General features: G+C 39.4%; 1 protein-coding gene across 1 annotated transcript; it reads left to right on the forward strand.

Annotated features, from left to right (window-relative positions):
* The first annotated feature begins 640 nt into the window (after positions 1-640).
* Positions 641-11,342, forward strand: slc5a9 (solute carrier family 5 member 9). The gene is made up of 13 exons (XM_069679385.1): positions 641-720; positions 1,131-1,202; positions 2,201-2,305; positions 3,653-3,817; positions 3,917-4,022; positions 5,216-5,296; positions 5,770-5,975; positions 7,346-7,481; positions 8,194-8,301; positions 8,899-9,049; positions 9,625-9,793; positions 10,274-10,489; positions 10,578-11,342. The coding sequence occupies exons 1-13, from the start codon at positions 703-705 to the stop codon at positions 10,890-10,892; spliced, it is 1,848 nt and encodes a 615-aa protein (XP_069535486.1). The 5' UTR covers positions 641-702; the 3' UTR covers positions 10,893-11,342.
* The last annotated feature ends 11,383 nt before the right edge of the window (positions 11,343-22,725 follow it).

Here is a 22,725-nt window from a genome sequence, read left to right on the forward strand (position 1 = left end):
TTCTTTTGAAAGCAATAAAGACAGAACTTATTTTTAATACTACATTCTTTTTTTATACACAGCCGCAGCATGCAATGGCATGAGGTAATAGATCGATTTGTGGCTAGCATTCACATTTGTCGCTTTATATTATTAATTTGTTGCTTATTAGTCCTTTCAAAGGCTGGTGTTGTTAAAGCAGTATTATAACCAAAGCTGAAAACTCATGAAACAGTGATCAAGCGGCCCACCCAAACGGTGGCCTTGCCCAATAAAAAAAAACTTGGAAATGGAAAAAATATAACACAAACCCATATTTAAGAAGTTCCTACCCACCAGAGACAACTCTGATTCGTTTAAAGAATTTAAACAGCCCAGATCATACTTTTCAACTCTGTCAGAATATTTACATTACGCCTAACCTTTATATGCTGTATGCACAACCTTTCTTTATCACACTGTTGGAAATGTAAACTCTTTGCAGTCATATGTAATTTTTGGCATCAACTTGTTGAAAGACAGTTTGAATGTGTACTTTAAAGATATTGGACTTGTACCTTTTTTGTGTCTGTGAAAAAAAAATGTCACCGGACTGATGTGCCGTTATTTAATCTACCTGCAGACAGCAGCACCACTGTGTTCACTACTGACACACCTGCTGGCACAAATCTCAGAGTGGAGGCTGCTGACATCGCTGTGGTTGTTGTCTACTTTATCATCGTCATGGTGGTTGGAATCTGGGTAAGACATGGTGTTCAATAAAGTCATATTACACTCATAACTTCAGCATTATTTTTCATAATGTCTTAAAAATGACTTAAACCTATTTCAGATATCTAATTAACTAATAACAATTTTTGATACCTTAAATGCAATTAATATGTCCTTGACAGGCTCAAATGAATTATGCTAATCTGTGGTTAAACAATAAATAATAAGTATTATTATTATTTATTACATAACTGTTATTATGATCATCCCTTTCTTTCCAAGCCACCAGGAACTGATTCATCTTTGCATCACAGCTGATTAAATCTGGAAAGAGTGATGATGTAGATTTTGTTTTGGATGCAAATGTGTAATGTTAATTCCACATTAAATTCCAGCGTTGTTTTAAGTGTACTGATCATTCTTACCTCTTTGTCCTGTAGTCATCAGTACGAGCCAATCGCAGCACTGTGGGTGGTTACTTCTTGGCTGGCCGTTCAATGACCTGGTTGCCTGTGAGTACCAAACTGGTCCTGGTAATGTTTTTTAATTCAATGTTAATGCCCTTTATCTACAGTATATGCTGTATGGTTGTGTCAGCAAACTGTATTCTTTTGTCTTTTTTCTATTCCTGTTTTGTACTCAATGTTGAATTGGCTGCTCTTCCCTATTGTTACATTACAGAACAGTTATTCTGACACGTCATTGGTCATTCTTCATTGGTCAGGAGCCAATCAGTATTGCAATGTTTTAACATGGAAGATTATTCTTGAACTTTGGGACCACTTTTAGATTGTTTTTATTTTTTAATTGGTAGGTCACATCTAACTTAAAGCACTAAAAATTGCACAATAAAAATAATTGCATATTAACAATTTTATTATAACAATATGCATTATTTTTCTTGAAATCACGGATAATACGTTGATAATGTATAATGTAATTACTTGATAACTGTTAAAACCTCAAACTCACATTTGAATGAGGACTCAGGGGTAGCTTTGGCTCACTGGTAGAGTCGGTCGTCTCTCAATCGGAAGTTTGCTGGTTCGATCCCTGACTACTATGGTCACATGTTGAAGTGTCCTTGGGCAAAACACCAAACCGCAAATTGCTCCCGAAGGCATAACCATCGGGTATGAGTGGGCATAGATCTCACTGGAGATTGGCACTTTGTCATTAGTATGTGAGTGTGAATGAGTGAATGTGACATGTCCTGTAAAAGCATGTAGTGTATCACTAGTTTCAATGACTTCTTCACACCCACAGTCACACAACAAATGCTATGCTACCAGAAGCAATTTGGAGTTCAGTTTCTTGCCCAAGGATATTACAAGATTGTAACTGACCTTATGTATGTGACCTTATGTGACCAATGTAAGTTTGTTCTTCGTCTCCTCTGTCATTTTTTGTTGTCATTCAATTTAATCAATTTAAAGATATAAGAAAGCACAGCTTTTTAAAAGTAAATATAATCTGTCCTTGTAATTGTGTATTTATTTTGTGTTCACAGATAGGAGCCTCTCTGATGTCCAGTAATGTTGGCAGTGGTTTATTTATTGGTCTAGCTGGAACAGGAGCAGCTGGAGGCGTCGCTGTTGGGGGATTTGAATGGAATGTAAGAAACATGGTCTGAAAGTATTTGTCAGATTTTTGGAGAGACACACAATATATATTTTATACAAAAACTACTTATATTATTCATATACGTAAATCACGTTTTCATTAGTTAATTCATTTAATTGACATACACAAGTTCAAATTAAAAGTTATGGTAATAATTATAATTGGGTAAATCATAATTATATCTGTGTGTGGGAGGGTGGGTGTTTAGGGGGTAGCTTCAAGCAGTGACCTCATTTAGGATCAGAGTGGCCTAATGCTAGATCTCTTCCTGAGTGCCTCTCTGCTGTTCTGTATCCAGTAAATTATGTTGTTTCCCAACAGGCACTGATGTTCACCGTTAGAATGCTTTCCTAACAGTGCAGGGGTAGTATTTATTTAGATTTTGAGGGTCTTCTAATTACATTCAGGCTGGCCATGAATTTGTGATTATACCGTACCAACCACAGCTGTACCGTCAGCAAACCTCATGATGGTGTTGGAGTTAAAGTGGCTACACAGTCATGTATTTACAGGGAGTACAGAAGGGGGCTCAAATGCAGGTCTTGGGCTCTCCAATGTGAGGATGGGAGTGGAAGTGGTGTTGTTACCCACATTCACCATGTGGGGTGTGCCCCTCAGAACATTAAGGACTCACATGCACAGTGGGGTGTTTGACCCCAGATCCTTGAGTTGAAGGAAACTGTGGTGTTCCTATGCTGTTTGCAAAAGTTTGTTCCTTAAGCATGGCACAGACAATTCATGAAAGCTTTTCATATTCCTTGGTACAATGTCAATTATACATTTGCCAAAGTAGCCAATGACCACATGGGTGTATGACTCAATGTTCTCATGTCAACAGCAATGATGCAGGGGTGGGTCTGACTGATTAGACCAGTGCTGAATGGTCAGTCCTGTAGATGGTATGTGGTCAATGGAATGCACTTAAATAGTGCTTTTCTAGTCTTCAGATCAGAGGTAGAGTCTGCTATGCAAAGTGCCAGGCTGTGTTTCAGGAACTAATTGCTCTGCCTTCTGGAGCAATTTGGGGTTCAGTGTCTTGTTCAATCCTCGGCTCCTGCAATCTACTAGTCAAGCATGAACCGCTCCATCTCTGAGCTAGAGGTAGAGCTGCCTCAATTACTTACAGCTGGAGGAGGGGGAAAGTAATGACTACAAAGCTTTATAGAGATGAAGAGAGTCAGGGGAAGAGAGAATGTGTATAAAAAATTAGGGAGAGACACTAGGGAGGAAAACAGAACTGAGGCAGGTGTGACAGTCCTTTGTGCATCTCACAATAAAAAACAGTTCAACTACAGACAATACTGAAAATGTGTTTCTCTAACTGTGTATATTTGTGAAGGCAGCGTGGGTCCTGGTAGCTCTGGGATGGATCTTTATCCCCGTCTACATCTCTGCTGGTGTGGTTACCATGCCTGAGTACCTGGCCAAGCGCTTTGGAGGCCAGAGGATACGCATATACATGTCTGTTCTGTCACTCATCCTCTACATCTTCACAAAAATATCTGTAAGACGCACATTTGGAGTCTTTTTTCCAAGGTTACATACAAATGAGGTGCAAATCAAGGACACAGTAGAAACATTTGTCTTTGTGTGTTTTACACAGACAGATATCTTTTCAGGGGCGTTGTTCATCCAGATGTCTTGGGGCTGGGATCTCTATCTATCTACTGCAATTCTGCTGGTCATCACTGCTGTTTACACTGTGGCAGGTAAACACATGCACGCATGAACACAAGCAAGCAAGCACGCAGGCACGCAGGCACGCAGGCACGCAGGCACGCCAAATGCTGATCATACCAGATCATAATAGGTTATGTGTAAACAATGATGTGTATAGGATAATGAGCTGTATAGAAAACCTAAAGCACATTGATACTCAGAATTTAAGCAGCAAAGTGCAGATAAGACTGCACTATGATAAAGATACAATACAATATAAACAGAGTCAGCCATACACCCAAATACCCACCTATGTGAACAATAGCCTTTTGTATACAGAGATACTGCCACATTGGGGGCGGCTGTGGCTCAGTGGTAGAGTCGGTCGGTCGTCTCTCAATCGGAAGGTTGGTTGTTCGATCCCTGCCTGCTAAAGTCACATGTTGAAGTGTCCTTGGGCAAGACACTGAACCCCAAATTGCTTCCAGTGGCATAGCCATTGAATTGGCATAGATCCGATTAGAGATTGGAACTTCGGCCTTTGTCATCAGTGTGTGAAAGTGTGTGTGAATAGGTGAATGTGACATATAGTGTAAAAGCAGCTTTGAGTGGTCGCAAGATTAGAAAAGCGCTATATAAGTACAGTCCATTTACCATTTATATTGTCACAAGGAAGCTGAAACAAACAACGTTGCTTTAAGTATAAATACAAACACTGAGAGCAGCTCTGGGAAAGATCATACACTCCTGTTTCTGTCTTTTGTTTGTGAGAAAGAGATGAGATGATCTATTAAAATAGATGTTATCATATCTTTTATGTTGAGCCTGTTAGAAGCTTTAATAAAATGTAACGATTTAAGGAATCACATTACATTATTCCTTATGGAACATGAATGCATACAGATGACATCAATGTATACAGATGGAAAGATATATATACATGTGTACATACAGAGAGAGCATAGTAACATAGAGAGAGAGACAGAGAGATGGATGTCAAAATGTGCTTTGGCTGGTTATCACTATAAAAAACGTACAAAAAACTGTATTCAGAGCTCACGTGCAGACACACAAACAAATGACTCGGCTAATGGCCATCTTGAATTATAGATACTTACTGTATGTCCTCTCTAAACAAATGTCCAATGCAAGTTCCCTATTGAATTCTGGTTAATGTAGCACATTTATAAAGGAATTGTTATACACAGAATGTGCCCAACTATGTGTGTGTGTATGTGTGTAGGTGGTTTGGCAGCAGTAATCTACACTGATGCACTCCAGACTGTGATCATGGTTGGTGGAGCCTTTGCACTAATGTTCATCGGTAGGATGCACACACACACACACACACACACACACACACACACACACACACACACACACGCACACACAAACATGCACACACACACACACACACACACACACACACACACACACACACACACACACGCACACACACAGAAAAAAGTTTGCAGCCTGCTGAATGATTTTCAGACAATTGGCTCATTTCTTCATTTACTTGATAATCATCATACTTAAACTATTATGTTTTGAGATGATTGATGAGAACTGATGACTTTTATCAGTAGCCTACAGTTGATTAAACATGTCCTAGTCAATGTTACACAGAAATAACTATTTATGATGTTCTCACACATTAATCCAAGGAAGAACTTTCGTCAAACCAAGCATGATATTGATCCGTCATAGTTAAGAGATAGAGTTTGTGTGTGTATGTGTGTGTGTGTGTGTGTGTGTGTGTGTGTGTGGGCGCTCATGTTTGTGTTTTTCCCCCAGCATTCTCCAGAGTTGGCTGGTATGAAGGCCTTGTTGATCGTTACATGTCAGCTGTTCCTTCAGTTACGGTTGCCAACAGCACATGCCACCTTCCTCGACGTGATGCCTTCCGCTTGTTCAGAGACCCCGTGTCAGGAGATCTACCCTGGCCAGGTCTGGTGTTTGGCCTAACTGTGCTGGCTACCTGGGTCTGGTGCGCAGATCAGGTGACTTTACCTTTACTTATATGTAATATGTCCATAGAATTTTGAATAGGTCGGTGGGCATTGCTGTCTCTGTTGCAGGTCCTGCCTGTGACCGCACAAACAGTTATTCTGATGAAAAGTTAAATGAGCAGACTGGATAACATAGGCTAGTGCTGTACGACTCCTCAGTACAGAATTTTATTTGTGTTTTAATACTTTAGACAATCAAATTGTTCCCTTTTTCATTTGGTCAGCTGTTTTTCTGCCTGGATGATTTTTACCACAGTCTCAGCTTTCTCCTTCTCAACATGCAGGCCCCCTTTAAAGAGGTTGTATATGGCAGGCAACTTCTTGCCAGAGGATTATTTTAGGATGACATTGACAGCGGTAGTCAAAAGAGTACAAATGACAAGAAGTGGAACCTTTAATAAAGTGTTTGGGGTATCATTATGAGGCAAGTATCACTTTCACAGCTCCTCAGCAGCGCTGCATCTGACACGCAGCCTATGTGAACACCATGGCGTTACGAGCAGCAGCAGTTCAGTGACCAACGCGCTGCTCACACAGGCTGTGTGAAAGAGCCATTAGACACCTCAATGCCCCGTATATTTTGAACTCTTTTCTGTGGAATATAGTGGGCAAGAGCTCTGAGAGCTACTAGACTTTCAGTCCTATTTGAAGACTGTTGTTCAAAGATTGGGTAAACTGTGTCTATTATTGAAGTGTAGTTCAAGAGCAGCAATTCTAAGCAGCACCATACAGCAATTTAGCACAGGCCTGTGTATCAGAATTAAATGTAGCTTTAGCAGTTAACTCTAACTGTACTGGCGAGTATAACCTCTGCCCCTTCTTCAACAGTTTCAACACTGTAGTTAATACTTGCACTTGCACAATACTTTCTTTTTCAAACAAAGTAACTTTCTGAATGTTTTATCAATTGTTAAATAACCCAAGGTATTTGTGGTAATTAACAATAATATACATTTTGTTCTCTCATAGATATTAACCCCCCTGTCCTTTTTTCAGCATGTATAGACTGACCAAATAATAATACTGACGTCTTAACATTTGGTTTGAGTTCCTAAGGAACCGTCAATGACAGATGATCATCCATCCTTGTTTTCTCACGATGTTAGACAGGTATAGACAGTGGATGAGTTGAAGAATGAAGACAATAGCTGATGATGAAGATGACGATGACGATGATGACGCAATGACGATGATGATGGTGAAAATCAGTTGCAGGATGTGAAATTTATGTGAATCCGTGACTACCTGGGCTACAAATACAAGAGTTTGCCACCAGCACACTTGTATTCATACAATCAGAACAGACAGGTCAACCTGAAGTTTTCTATCTTGTGTGTGATTTTGTGTTTGTGTGTGTGCAGGTTATAGTCCAGAGGTCACTGTCAGCCAAGTCTTTGTCTCATGCCAAAGCAGGCAGTGTGTTGGGTGGCTACCTCAAACTGCTACCCATGTTCTTCATTGTCATGCCAGGCATGATCAGCCGGGCACTGTTTCCAGGTCAGTCTGTCTGCCTCTCGATGTTGGACTGTACTGTCAAATTAATTTTTTTTCTTTCATATTGCCTAACTTGAGCTGGATATAATCTCTTTATTTTTATCTATCATTAGACTTTAACAAGCTGAAAGTCGTTTATATCATTATATACTATATTTCATACAACAGTTAGTTCCGACCAAGTAATCTGATTGGGCAAGAGGCATTCCATGAGTGCTGATATAGATTTGATTCAAACAAAAGTTACAGATAATGTAACCCACATATACAATAAAACATGCAAACATATTATGTGGGTTGTCATGACCAGACATACAATGATCATGCAGCAGTGATTGATTATAGCCAGGTGAAGGCATCCTCAAGCCAGAAGTACTTGTGAGCAGATATTTCTAAGAAGAATATCACTTGTTTATTCAACTGCCATTGTTCTGCCTATTGTGCTCTTGGCACAAAGCCACCATTTGAAATTGAATTTGAAGAGGGCAAATTACACTCAGTTGCAAAACTTTATGAGCTTTTCTTTGGGCTGCAATATAATCAGAGAAGTATCTTTTGTGAATTATTTCTTGAGTCAGAGCACATAATAGGAGCAAATCATAATCAGACCATTGTGTATCTTAGTTGGTTAGTTAGAAAACCAAGATAACAGCGCACTTACTACGTTTGTTTTTGTTTTTGTCACGTTCTCTGTGGTGTGCCTGCGTGTTTGTAGACGAGGTAGGTTGTGTGGATCCAGCAGTGTGTCAGAGAGTTTGTGGAGCTTCAGTTGGTTGCTCCAACATTGCCTACCCTAAACTAGTGGTGGAGCTGATGCCTGTGGGTGAGTCACATATTCAAACACACGCACACACACACACACACACCTACACACACACACACACACACACACACACACACACACACACACACACACACACACACACACACACACTCTCTAAATGACAGGAAGTCAAAGAGGTGCATTTAAGTGCAGTTAGAACACTGCAGTTGCTCCAGAGTTAGCTAATTGTAAAATACATCTGCTGTGGATGACAGAGGGGAGCTGACACATGAAATTACAATGATGATTATACAGACTATTAAAGTGGTCCACATTTAGTTTAACAGTAATCAAATTTTTTGCTTTACTCTTTACTGAAGCCTGACCGCTAAGAGTCACAAAAGCGCAGGCGTGTGCACATGCGCACACACACTTACTAATGCCCGTCTATAAGCTAGAAGTCACACTAGTGTGTGTGGTGTGTAGTTTTGCTTCTGTGTTATTACAGCTTATCTCTCTTGTAAATTGATCATTTAATAATTGTAAGTAGACTTGTAGAACCCCAGATACTATTACCTACACATCCAAATGATTTACTAAATATTTTCTAATGACCATCATATATATTCCATCTTTTTGTTTCTTCTGCCTGTACAGGTCTCCGTGGTTTGATGCTAGCAGTAATGTTGGCTGCTCTGATGTCATCCCTTACCTCCATTTTTAACAGCAGTTCAACTCTGTTTACACTGGACCTCTACCATAAAGCCAGGCCTAAAGCTACCGAGAGGGAGCTCATGATTGTTGGAAGGTAGGGGTGTAAAGATTAACCGATACATAGCAGTAAGTCAGGTTCAGGTAAGAAGAGTGATGATGAAGATTTTTTTATGACAGTAATATAATAATATATTGCACAATAAAGATAATATTGTGAGTGAGACATGTGGGTGCTCAAATTGGCCATGGTGTGATTCTAAGTGCCTTTCTTGATAAAGCTTTTTAGTTGAACTGGTTTATTAAATGTAATTGTGGATACAGTCTCACTGGGTTGATGAAAATAAAAACAAGCTGTGCTTTATGAGTAACTGACATCTCTTAGAATGACCTTGGAGAAGGTGAGCAAGGATGTCCTAAGTGTCTTAATCAGTAGAAATTAAATGACTTTGATTAAGATTTTCCGAACAAATAAAATATTCTTTCGGATGCAGGCAACCTTCAAAAAAGTTCCTGAAGGTCTAATATTTTCAAGTTTTACAAATTCCACATAAAGCCTGTCAAACTACTATTTTCTCTTTCAGTTACCATATGTAATAAATTCAGACATACTGAAAATAACTTTTGACCTCAACCAAAGCTGACATTATAAGGTTTTTGTGTATTTATCAGGGTGTTCATCCTGGTTTTGGTGTGTGTTAGTCTGTTGTGGATTCCAATCATCCAAACAGCCAATAGTGGACAGCTCTTTGATTACGTCCAGTCAGTGACCAGCTTTCTAGCTCCGCCAATCACAGCAGTCTTCCTAATGGCTATCTTCTGGCCACGTGCCAACGAACAGGTACGTATCACACACACAAACACAAAACCTCTTACGCTGCAACATAACCATGACGAGAAAAACATTACTTGTTACCTGCACAAAGGAAATACATTTTTTACATCTATGAACTTTTTTATTCCCCAAAAGCCTCCAAAGGAGCCTCTGAGTCCGTAACTTAGTTTGTTTGATTGCGTAGTGTGTTGATGAATAAGAAAATTTCCAACGTACTGTAGTTACCGACACAATAGGTGTGGATTCATAGTTCAGTATAGGATTTCACCCCTTTTGACTTTCTCTCAACTCTATGAGATGTAAATGTTGTACTAGGTTGTGTTGTGCTTTCGTATTCGTACAAGTTATTTCAATACATCTCATGACTGAATAGGTGTGCCCATGATGTCACTGTGTTATGGTCATTGATTCATAGAGATATACTGTAATGTGATCAGAGCAGATCATGGTAAGCAGAAGACTTGTGTTTGTGTGTGTGTCTCCCAGGGTGCATTCTGGGGTCTGATGAGTGGACTAGTGGTGGGACTGATTCGTATGGTTCTGGAGTTTTCCTATGTACCTCCTTCCTGTGGTCAGACGGATCATCGTCCTGCTATCCTGACTGATGTCCACTACCTGTACTTTGCACTCATCCTGTTGGCGCTCACCTGCCTCATCATTGTTGCTGTCAGCTTGGCCACTGCCCCAATACCTAAAGAACATGTAAGGAACATATAATTAATTCAGTTTATTATGTTCTTTTATCTATTTTTTTTATAAAAATCTTGTATTCTTCTCCCCTCCTGTCTAGCTGTACAGGCTGACCTGGTGGTCCAGATATAGCCAGGAGCCACGGATAGACCTCACAGGTCCCCAGGTGACCTCTGATGCAGTGAACTCTGACTCCAACACTGACTCGAACAATTTACAGGATTCCTCGTGGTGGCAGAAAGCTGCTCTGTGGGTCTGTGGTCTGAATGATGGGAGTGCTGGCTCCATAACTCTGGGGATTGAGAACAGTGAACTGAACTCCTTGCAGGAGGAGCCACTGTGGAGAAGAGTCTGTGATGTTAACGCCCTGTTACTACTGACTGTAAATGTGTTTCTCTGGGGATACATGGCCTAATGCGCAGCTTCTATAATCACTCTAAAAATAATTAGTCATGTTAACTTATAATTAATTGTCAGTTTCACTAGAAGTTAGTGTTATAATTAAAAAATAAAATAAAATAATAAAATATTTTGCCTATGTCATCTCAGTGAATTTAAAGTTTTCCTACTTACAGAAATGATTCACTTTTATTAAGAATGTCAAAAGGATTTACCTTATAATAAAATTATATATTATATAAATATATATATTAATATTTTTGGTTTTCACAGTAGGTTTCTGGTATTGAAAGGTGTTGGGGAATTCATTTGGATCAAGGCAAAATCTGGACATTGTTACCTATGACACGAAGCTCTTCGCTGAGGCAAACTATTACACATTGATTACAGTAAATTATGTACTTATCAGTTATGTTAATATGTAAATAGCATCATCCTATTAAAGAGAATCTTTATTATGTCAGCATTATTATGTTTTGTTGTTGTTATTATGTTATTATGTTGGTGGAGTCATGTTGGCGCTCTCTCAATAATATAAAAAGAGTACAGTCAAGACCTGCTCTTTTTGTAAAGTGTCTTGAGATAATTTTGGTAAAGATTTGGCGCTATATAAATTAAATTTGATAGATTTATTATTGATAGATTATGTAGTATAATCTCAATATGTTACAGAGGTTCATTTCAGATGTCCTTACTCTCACAGTTCCCCTGTAATGCTGCAGGGGTCGCACATGTAAATTAATGTGCAATAACACAGGGAGGCACTGTTGTCAAAGGAATAGAGACAGAGGCAGGCGTGCCCTGATAGCTGACATAACCCCTGATAGAAACTCCAAAAGCAACAGTAATAATCAAGGACTGATATTATGATTCAAACACCAACATTACATCCACACTTACAAAGTCTATTTGTGATTTAACACAAGCAGGGGGAAACACACTGCAAGACACACAAGTAACAAAGCAAATTGTTTTATTTAGTGTGGCTACTTATTCAAACACACATAACTTTATTGAAAGCATATATATTTCCAGTTGGCTACATTTTGAATCAGTCTTTAAAAGATGTCATTTTAAATTTCACTAGGTGTTACTTAAGCTGCAAAGGTGTTTTGTGTCACTTAAAGTGACACACTGGCAGAGCAGAAACAGCAGCTGTCACACAGGATGCATTCAGGTGCATTATTGAGTGTAGGTTACCTGTGATTTGGTACTGAATAAAGCCAATCCCACAAGAAATGTATCTTTGTGTGTTAAGGCCAGTTCAGATCAATGATTCGCAAAACAAGGCTGGATGCAACTGCCAAAAGAATCCCTTGACATCTGATCGTAAACGTTCTAAAGCCGGGCCGTTCACATTAAAGCGACGCAATGCGACGCAACACAACGCGACGCACACAGACACAGCTGACCGTCTCCATAGCAACGAGTCACTGACCTACCCCACTACTTCTGCGTTGATACAATATAACGTTTCAATTAGGCCCAAGTTACATGAATTATCTAGCTCGATTTCTGTTGTTGTTATAAAAAGAAGTGGATGACAGTGACAGTGACATGCTCGCAATGTCAGCTGTAACACTGATTAATAAACATCGAAGACAGAGAGTTTGGAAAGAGAGGAGCTGTCTTTGGCTACTGCAGCGCCAGAGACAGGGTGCCTATGCCAATTTGTGCTGTTCCCTGAATGGCTTAAGTGAAACAGGTACATCATTCAGTTCTAAAACTGCATTTGGAGATTTGACAAGTCAAATCTTCTGCAACTCCATGCAACAGCTTCAGACAACAAACCAGTTCACACCACTGCAATTTTCTCTGCAACATTCTAAAACTGTTTTGTTGCGTTGCGAATCATTGATCTGAACTGGCCTTTAAACAATAGAAAATATACTTAAAATCAAAATGGGCTTCAGGGTTCAGTTGAGCATGTAATGCACGATTTAACTGTGAGCTGCTGTAGAATAGTAGTGTGTCTGCTGACAAATGTACAACCAGGTGAAATGCTTCCTTTTCAGAGACAGATGGAAAATCACTGAAAGAATTACACCAAAAATGTATTTTAGCTGAAATGACCAAGAAGCAGGTACTACAATTTTCAGGACAACACCAATAGAGAGGTGCCCTTGATGGGACAGAAACATCCATTCATCCATTATCTATACAGCTTATCAAGTTCAGGGTCGCGGGGGGCTGGAGCTGATCCCAGCTGTCATTGGGCGAGAGGCAAGGGACACCCTGGACAGGTCGCCAGTCAATCACAGGGCATAGAGACAGACAACCTTTCATGTTCACATTCATACCTATGATGTTAGAGTCACTAATAAACCTAACAAACACGGGTTTGACTGTGGAAGGAAGCCAAAGTACCTAGAACCAGGAAGCTTCTAGCTGAGAGGCGACAGCGCTAACCACTGCTCCACCGTGCAGCCCGGACACATACATAGAATGCAAAAATGGGCAGAAATATTTATGAATGAAATTAGATTGACTAATTTCTGACACACTTTTAAAATGCTGGTTGTGGAAAAGAACTGGGACACTGAGCTGGCACGTACATAGGTACATAAACCACATAAACCATATTATGATAGAAATGAACAATCGTTAACATATATTTGAGCTTATCAACACCTCACCAACGCCAGGCTAACTCCCACACCACTCATCAGCTCTCCAGCTTCTGCTGGTCCCACTCTTTTCTCTCTTGGCTCAGTCCTGTAAGAAAAAAGACTGCTGCACGGCCCCCTCTTAAATCTCAGGACAGAGGTGACATTGAAGAATTTGCTGGAGAACAGACCGCGAAAAGCAGCACAAGTATTTTTGAGCCTTTTGTCTTCAAGAGAAAATGAAATATAGCCATGTTGGTGTTTAGTTGCAGTACCCTGTTAAAAACACTAACTTGTGAGAAAGATACATGATTTCAGGGACAATTAGCCAAACTTATGTATAGTCTAAATATAGTAATATACTGTTTAAACAATACACAGTTTACAAAGACAAATATAAATATCATTAAATCCCAAATCTAGAGCTTATCTAAACAGAACTTCTGCGTTATTACTTGTAATGTTTGCAAACCAGCTGTTTTGTGTTTTTACCCACAGCTGGGGGCTAAGTGTCAAACGAGGTGGTGAACTTAGTGCTGCCAAATCAGCCTTTTTTCTATATTTTACATGGCAAAGATTCACAGCGAGTGATATGTTTGAATGTTAAAAGAAAGCAGGATGAGATTTTTTGTTGAAAAACAGTTGTTATACATGTACAGGACAAGGTCAGCAAAGGTCCACGGGTGGCGCCAAAATCAACACAGACCGAAAGTTCCTCACAGGAGCTCGGAAAAAAAAAAAATCAGCAAAATAGTTGGAAGGGTTTGCCTTTAACACAGGCCTCAACCCACCTTTCCTCTTATACACTGCCAGTTCAAGGCAGGATTGTTACGCCTCTGTTACGTTCCCTCTTGTATGTAGAACGCACAGAGGGGGAATAGTGGGGTGAAGTCGTTCCGCCTCTGAGCCGACATCGGAGATAGTAACAAAGGCGTAACAGAGGCGAAATGGCGTCAGTGTAAACAGCAGAGCCGGCAGGGTGGAACAGCGCTGTGTGTGTGTATTTGAAGCATGCGCTGTTTCTTTACACCTTGTGCACGTTTTGCTTCCACAACGCTGGAATGCTGTAATAACACACACTGGAGCGGCTTCATGCCGCTGTTGCTTGGTCCAATGTAAAACGGCAAAGGCTGCATGGTGGCTGAGCTTCGTTACGGCGCTGAGGCGGAACTGCAGTGTAAAAAGGGATTCAGTCTCTCTCTGGCAAAGAAAAATAAATAGAAATAAATAAATAGAAATATTTCAAGTATTAAAAAAATATTTAAAATCAAATTTCCTTCAGTTGCAGCTCTATGAAGTAGTCAGGTGTAGTATTGGTGTATATCTCTAGACCAGCTGAAGTTTAAATGTACGACAGACATCAACAAAGGATTGATGCACACAGGACCTTCTAGGATAATATGTATTCTTTATAGTGTTTCTAATAAACTGATGGCCAACTAAGATTAAGTGAATCAAAACAGGGAAATATTTGATTTAAAACGGACCCTTCTGAAGTCCTGCCCTCAGTCAGTTCAAATATTTGACTTCATGAAACCCTTCATAGTCCACTGGATGACATCAACACTAGTAGTGAAATCCTTTGCATACAAGCTGTAGATCTGTATGTTCTACAGCTACAGATGGGTTTTGATTGAAGGGGTTTAAAAACGTTTGTGTGCAGCCGAGGAGTTAAAAGTCCTGAGAGCCGCCATGCTCTGGGACTGCACATACTTTCAGCGTGTAGGAGTGCTGGTTGTAACCTCTGAGAAATGGGAGCCCTTAAAGCTTGGGAAATAGCTGCACTGAGAGTTTGGAATGAAGTACAACTCTGTAATGTTTGGGTAATAACATTTTACTGCCCCAGCAGCTAGGACCTGTGTCTACTGGGTCACACTTACAGCACACTCAAAGGACTTGTTACTTTATTAACAGTGCTTTTTGAATGTTTTGGCTCCACATGCTCAAATTGTAAAAATCATTTGGATGGATGCTTATCTTGTTGCTTAAGTTCTGTAGTCTTCATTTTTACTGTCAATTTATATGATGGTCGTGTGATTATGTCTGGAGCAGAAACAGTTTTATAAACTGTGTATTCGGACATTTCAGAGTCGATGTTTTCAAATCAAGAGGGTGCCATCCTTGTTTATTTTTTTATTGCTGAAAAGCATTGAGGGATTTAAAAATATAAAGACCTTTTCAGTCATGGAATACAACAGCTTGAGATAACAATAGGTTTCTTCTCCATTAATGTTCTTTCTGTCTTTGGTCAGACATGACATTCCCTTTATTTACAACTTAGGTATTATTTTTGTTTTATTTCAGCACTTGATTATCAGTGATGATATCACTGTAAGAGCTGATTTCTCTGGGAACACGATGCAAGCACTACGAGGATCGAGTTGTAGACAATCAGTGAGATTAGTCCAATTTATTTAGACAACATAGGTGAACAGCAAAACTATGAGCCTCTCTTGTAAAATCCACATCACACTTCATTGTAGGGATTTCACTGTGTTGCCAGATATCAGCAGTTACTTTAATGAGAACAATGTTGTTATAGCGGCTATAAATATTGGACCAAACTACTAAAAGAAGCACCCAGTTGAAATGAACCAGAAATAATCCCTTAATTGAAGCTCTGTGGTCCGAGTGTTTATTTGCTGCCCTGCTGTTAGAGGGCTGACAACACTTAGTCTGTAGGTTTTGTTCTGAGGAAATGGATAAGAAGGCCGCCATTGTCTTGCTGTTGGTTTAGCACAAGTGTAAAAATAAACTCCAGAGAGTCAGTTGTTGAGAGCTGAACCACAAACCTTCACCAGCCCAGCAGGGCTCATTGTGAAACCAGAGCCAGAGACGCGGCCTTCAATTAGCCCGAGCATTTTCATCATCATGAACCCAGATCCACTTCTAACCAGGCCGCACTCACCTCACAGGCTCAACCTCAACTAATGGCACCTTGTAAAGACAGAGACAAGAGCAGAGGCGGGTGGCGGAGAAGCCACAGTTCTCTGAAAATAGCTGCATGGACTCGGATCAATGGAGACATCATTAGAGAGATGCTGCCATTAGCTCGCACGAGGCCTGCTATTACTGAGAGATCACTTGTGATGAGGAGCTATAATGTGGCCTGAGGCAAGACCCCCAAGGTCCCTGTTTGTACCACACACACACACACACACACACACACACACACACACACACACACACACACACACACACACACACACACATTAGACAAGATGCCACAGAGACATGATGGCTGCTGAGTGCAGGGAGCACTTCTACAGGCAGTTCTCATTAAAGGGAGAACTTTGTTTAAGTGTGTGTGCAGGGGTCTTGAACTGTGTGTGTGGCTAGTGGTGGGTTAGGGGTAAACTGTTGCTGGTGATATGGTGAACAAATGTTTGTGTGTTCCACGTTAACTGCGTGTGTGACTGTGTGTGCGTGTGTGTTCTGAAAAGGGGAAGTGCATTGGTCTTAATTATACAGTGGTGAATATCGGCCAACAGAATGGTGCAAGTGTAAAATGTCTGTTTGTAAAGTGCATTACTGGAATCAGGAAGTGGTTAACTTAGCACAAAGGCTGGAAGCAGTTTGAAATAACTATATACAACAAAGACATCTTAAAGATCAAAATGTGTCTTTAGTCCAGTCCAGGAACTGCTTCTTTTGCTCTGTGCGCTCTTGAGCTGTACTCTGGGTTGTTATATACAGCTAGATATAGTAGTTCTGGGATGTATATTGAATAGACAACACACAACAAGACTTGAACAGCTTTTCTATAAGATCTGTTAGTATAAACACTGGTTTAAAAACATTTTGTACAGTCACATAGAGATATGGTTCAAAGACTGCTGCTGTGTATGTGTCAGCCTTAAAAAAGCTGTCAGCCACAACTGTAGGGCTCAGTTATAAAAATCTCTGTGTGCAGTTGTGCCCTAACTGACAGATTAGGAGATATATGTTGTGATGTGTTTGTTTTATAGCAGCATAGCAAATATCTGTCTCTTATGAGAACATGAAAAGCCAGATGACAGATAGAGCTGTGCAGCTTACTTTTAATGGACTTCTATCTTCACAAACCTTTATCTACCACATGCTTTAGAGTCCCATCCTATAATGTGTGTGTATCTTTGTGTATCTCTGTAGTTCACAACCGAAGAAGCCTCTTCTACAAACCGCTGACACAAACAGCTGATCCGACACCGTAGGCGTAGTAACATGTATGGGTTGCGTTTCACACAAAGATAGCCAAATAGAGAGGCTTCGTTACTGGAAAGTGAAACACAGTGAAATATTGAAATATAGCGTACAATTGAAACCACTATTGATTTTTAGGTGGGATTGACCCTATCTGCAGCCGCAAATAGCCTAGCTTCCGAACTATTCCTTTAAGAGATGACCAATTGTACCACTGAGCCCCAGCCGCGCCATGACCTGGATGCCTGAGAACCTCCAAAGTTGAACTTGACTTATGAGATTTTATGTATTTAGCCACCACCAGTGAATTAGCTGAATACAAAGATGCCACTGAAATTTCACAATTTTAAAAGCTGCAGGTCGTTATTGAAATATACGCTCTGGCTTTTGTCATCTGTCGAGTGTGCAAGACAAGTACAGAATGCAACAGTTGCAACAATATTTCTGCAGCATTTGTCAGAGAAGCCTTTAAGATTTCTACTCTAATTTGCATAGTCTTACAGCAGCGACAGGGAAACCGTCTTGGATTTTCCCTTGTTGTTTAGTAAGAGTGTCATGTCTCTCCACCGCTGCAAATTCAAGCGTTTATTCTTTTGTAAGTATTTAAGAGGCAGCTCATCTTCCTTCCTTCCTCTCTTCCCTCATGTCTGTCTCCTTTATGAACATGTGCTCTTATCTGTGTTGTCTTTATGAAACATTGCACTTTTGGCGTAAGTGACCAAATTCTATTGTATATAGATCCTAACTGTGGTCTTTCATTTTCTCCCTTAAGTTTGTTTTATGATGTCTGCTCTGCATTTGTGTGTGTGTCTTCTGACTTTTTCCCTCTGTCATTATTTCAGTCATGTTCTCCTGCATTGTCCTTGTTGATGTTTTCATGGCGTTTGCATTTGGCACAGGAGCTTGTTACATACCGAGGTTTGAATCATCACCAAACCTGGGGGCTGTTTACTCGTGTGGACAAAAATCGGTTATGCTTCATTATGCAATCAGAAATTCTTCTGCTTATTTTGCAGACTGCAATAAACAATACTTTAAAACCAATTTAAACATACTCCATACTTTCTACAGGTTAATACATTTTTATGATCTCCTTAAATAACTTTTCACACCAGTCTGGCTGCTGCGTTCCTCTGTGAGAAAACACTGCAGTTTCTTTTTCATGCTTAAGACAATCTTTTAAGTTGAAAGCTAAGTTCTGGGAACACGGTGAACTTTCTCAAAAATACGTCTGTGAAGTCAAGAAACTATTTAGCCTTTGTAGTGTTGATACTGTAAGGTAGAGAGAGACCAGAAATATGGGGAGAGAGAAATGTGGATTATATCATTTATTTAAGATCACTTGAATTCAATAGAATCCACCTATTATAATAAACATGGTCCAATTAAAGTTGTTTTATTTATTCCCCGTGCAGCTGCTGCTCCACTTCACTGTCCATCAAACAGTAAAGTGTTTGTTTCTACACGGACTGCGTTATGAAAAGGATTTATAATAAATGAACTCTTGTCAGCTACAAGCACATAGAGTTACCTAACATACGTACCAACATACCCATAATGCTCCCTCATGTCAAATCTCAGTGGTTTAATGCTATGATCTGATCGGCATGGCTCACTTGATTTCTACATTTTCTATCAGCAAGGAGAACAACATTGGTCCTACAGTAAGTGGTAATGATACGAGTCAGACAGACCTGGAATCGCTTGTTGCATTTATTGTATTTGAGCTGTGAAAAATAATTAAAAAGTTCCACATTAAAATGGATTTGAATTAAAAAAATAAAAGTGACAATACTAGATAACCAACCAACTTCCTGCTTGTACTTTTATCAAATGTACATTTATTTTCTGCCCTATGAGTTTATGTAGGCGTTGATTATTTGTACATTCTGCAGTAACAGAAATCCCTGATCCTACGATGTCCTTAGCTTTTCTTTTTATTCCAAACAGACTGACCTCAACTGCAGCTTTACCCTCCATGAAGTGAACAATTTGTGTTTTGCCTGTTGCAGACATTTATTTATATGAAAGTGTAACACAGTAAACATTTAATTGGAAAGAACATTCATGAACATTTTTTATCAGCTGGCTTCAAATAAACAAGTTTCTCTGTGGTGAGTAAACTCAGCTCATGTTGTTTCCATGCTTTTTCCACTCTTACTTTGTTATTGTGTTCCCTATTTGTTTCATAACACATCATCAGGACTGCTGTTTACAGAGCACTGACACGTCAGTATTGTATTTGACTGCATTTTAAAGGTAGCTGAAAATTCACATAATTTCGTATCATAGTTTCTGCTTCACCACATCTGTCCAACACCTGCACAGAGTGGTGTAACCTTTATATAAAAACATGTAATCACCTCATAAAACACATGCATTTCTGAGCATCTTTAACCAATTACATGTTGGTGAGATGGACCATTGGCAGCTGAAACTGAGCCCATAAAAGAGAATATGTTTCCAAGATTCTCACAGCAGAGTGTGGTAAACAGAACCATGAGGCAGAGTGAGCTGCTGGCCCTCCTCTGACTCACGGCCTCTGTACAGGTACGCTACCTGCAGATCATTGAGAAGAGCAGCTACATTTCTGCTTTCAGCTAAATGCTTCCTTTAATCATTGACTAAATGAACGCAAAAACCTTAATAAAAACCAATAAGGTAATAATAATTAATGATAATATAAATACTCATTTGTTCTTTTTGACCACTTAGCCAAAGTCCCACATTATTTGGGCAGTGGCTATAATCCTTCCAATTTATGTTAATGAATCATCATATTTTGACAAAAAAGAGGAGTCTAAACTTTAAATCCTACATGCTGCATTTTTAATAGTCAATGGAAATCAGAAAGGACTGCTGCTTCATCTGTACTGTATTGAAATAACAGGTGAAAGTGAAGGCCCAAAGATGAGGACCCATGAATTACTGATCAGACACACTACAAAGTTAAGATTTCTGCAGCAACTATATTTTCTTATTTAGAATTTTGTCTTTGCCGGATTTAAGGAGGGGTTTTGTTTTAAGCATCTACAGTTAAGTAGTCTTCACACTCTAAAAACTCTAATGCTTCAGGTTTTATTCAAAAACATTTTTAAACTAACATTTATTGATTGAAAACAACCTTTTTGGCCTTAAACTAAATTAAAATGAATGTTTTGATTATTTGGACAAGTAAATAAAGTAAGGAGTCATATTTCTATTACAATGATGATGTGATAATGAATTATTGTTAAAAGTCTATGGCCCGTACACTCTATGGGCAGATATGCAGCAAGATATATCCCTCCGTGGAGTCCAGATACTGGCAGTGGAGATGTTGGCTGATGATGTCATCTGAGGCTGATGAGATGATGAAGCTGATGATGAAGACTGGGCAGCAGTGGCGGCTGGTGATAAAAAATTTTGGGGGGGCGCAATTTACCTACTGCTGAATTCACAAATGTATATGAAGCAGCACTTCTGTGTAATCGTAGTGTAAAATTATAGAATAACACAAACCTTTGGTGAAATGTCTTTACTTATGTTTCATCAGCAATGGATGCTATGGGTCTATAGTCCATGCATTTTTCCTCTCCCATGCCGATAGCCTAATTAATTTCATGCTTGGTTATCATTGTATGCATAAGGAAACTAAACTCATTAAATGAGCCACTGTGGAGAACCAATTTTGGTATAAACGCCAATCTGAAATTGTGAGTGAGACATGAGCATATTTTAAAAAATGAAGGCCTACTGAAGGCTAACACACCCCTGGCCAAACCCCTGAACCTGCTGAAAAAAGACCAAGACCCTAGACCTATAAATAGGCTACTTCAGCCTATTTGATCACTTTGTTAAAATTAAAATGTACCTGTCTTCATTAGGGACCTTCAAAAAAGGCTATAGCCAGCCATAGGCCACCATAAGCTACAGTCCAACATATCAAGGAAAAGATTAAATATTTTTTCCTCTACCTGATTAATTGCACACAGAAAAGGGTCTAGTGTAGGTCCAGATTTATTCTTTTAAGTTTGTATGAAAAACCCAGCAAGATTATATAGGTAGACTGTACATCATCTAACCTATATTTGTAGTATTAATAACAGGCTGTATAAAAAGATGGACATGACAGCTCCCTAAAAGTGAAGCCAAAACCTCTCTATCGCCCCCTGCTGACTGGCTGCAGTATAGGTCATAAAGCACAGATCAATGTTAACAGGTGGGACATGGGTCAAACAATCAAAATACAAGTCAAATACATTTTTCTCAAACATAGTTTCTGTCATTATAGTTAGTTCTTATGCTGTTGTGCTGTTATGCTGCTATGATCTGTTCCGGATTAGCAGAATAGAGGAGGAACGATGAGAGGAAATGTAACTAAAACAATCACTACAGCCATTGAAGTTTCCATATCTGTGAACATCTGCCTCAGACCAACAAAAAGAAGCTGTTCTGCTGTTAAATATGCTAACATGTGTGACCATGAGGCCAAAACCGTTCTATTTTGGCCTCAATTTCACACAATGAGAGAAACGGGAGACGCGTCATCTATATATACAGTCATTGAGTAATAATAATAATAACAACATATAGGCTATAAATGGCATTTTTATCGGGCCAAAACTTGAACTTGAACAAAACTACTATCTAGTGCCATCTCTGCTTAACAGAAACCTTACATTAGTGTTAGTAAACAAGACATAATATACAAACTAAATAATATATAACCAACATTTCCATAGCATTCCTCACAGTCCGATGGTATAAAACCCAAAAATCAGCCAGATACATCGGTCTAGTCCTCCGTCATAGCTAAGCAAAAAAACAAAACATTAAAATGAATCTATAAACAACACACTGTAATGTTGCCGAAACACTGGCCTCTATTTGAACATAAATTTTGCCCTCCTTTCCTTCTGGCCTGCAAATCTGTCAATGACTTTCTGGTTAAAGTCAGTCATCTCAGTCACCAGACTCTTCTCCATTGACAGCATGGCCAGAGCATTCAGCCTCTCCTGGGTCGTGGTGTTTCTGAGAAAAGTTTTAATTCTTTTCAATGTTGAAAAGCACCTCTCAGCT

This window comes from Semicossyphus pulcher, unplaced genomic scaffold (genome assembly GCF_022749685.1).
Source record: "Semicossyphus pulcher isolate SPU_LCO1_2020_fin unplaced genomic scaffold, fSemPul1.0.p SCAF_4, whole genome shotgun sequence".
NCBI lineage: Eukaryota > Metazoa > Chordata > Actinopteri > Labriformes > Labridae > Semicossyphus > Semicossyphus pulcher.

Bases quoted from the DNA above. Each gene is read 5' to 3' on its own strand.
- slc5a9 (XM_069679385.1), top strand. The intron at 2,306-3,652 runs GTAAGAAACATG...ATATTTGTGAAG, and splicing joins TTGGGGGATTTGAATGGAAT to GCAGCGTGGGTCCTGGTAGC. The intron at 9,794-10,273 runs GTACGTATCACA...TGTGTCTCCCAG, and splicing joins GGCCACGTGCCAACGAACAG to GGTGCATTCTGGGGTCTGAT.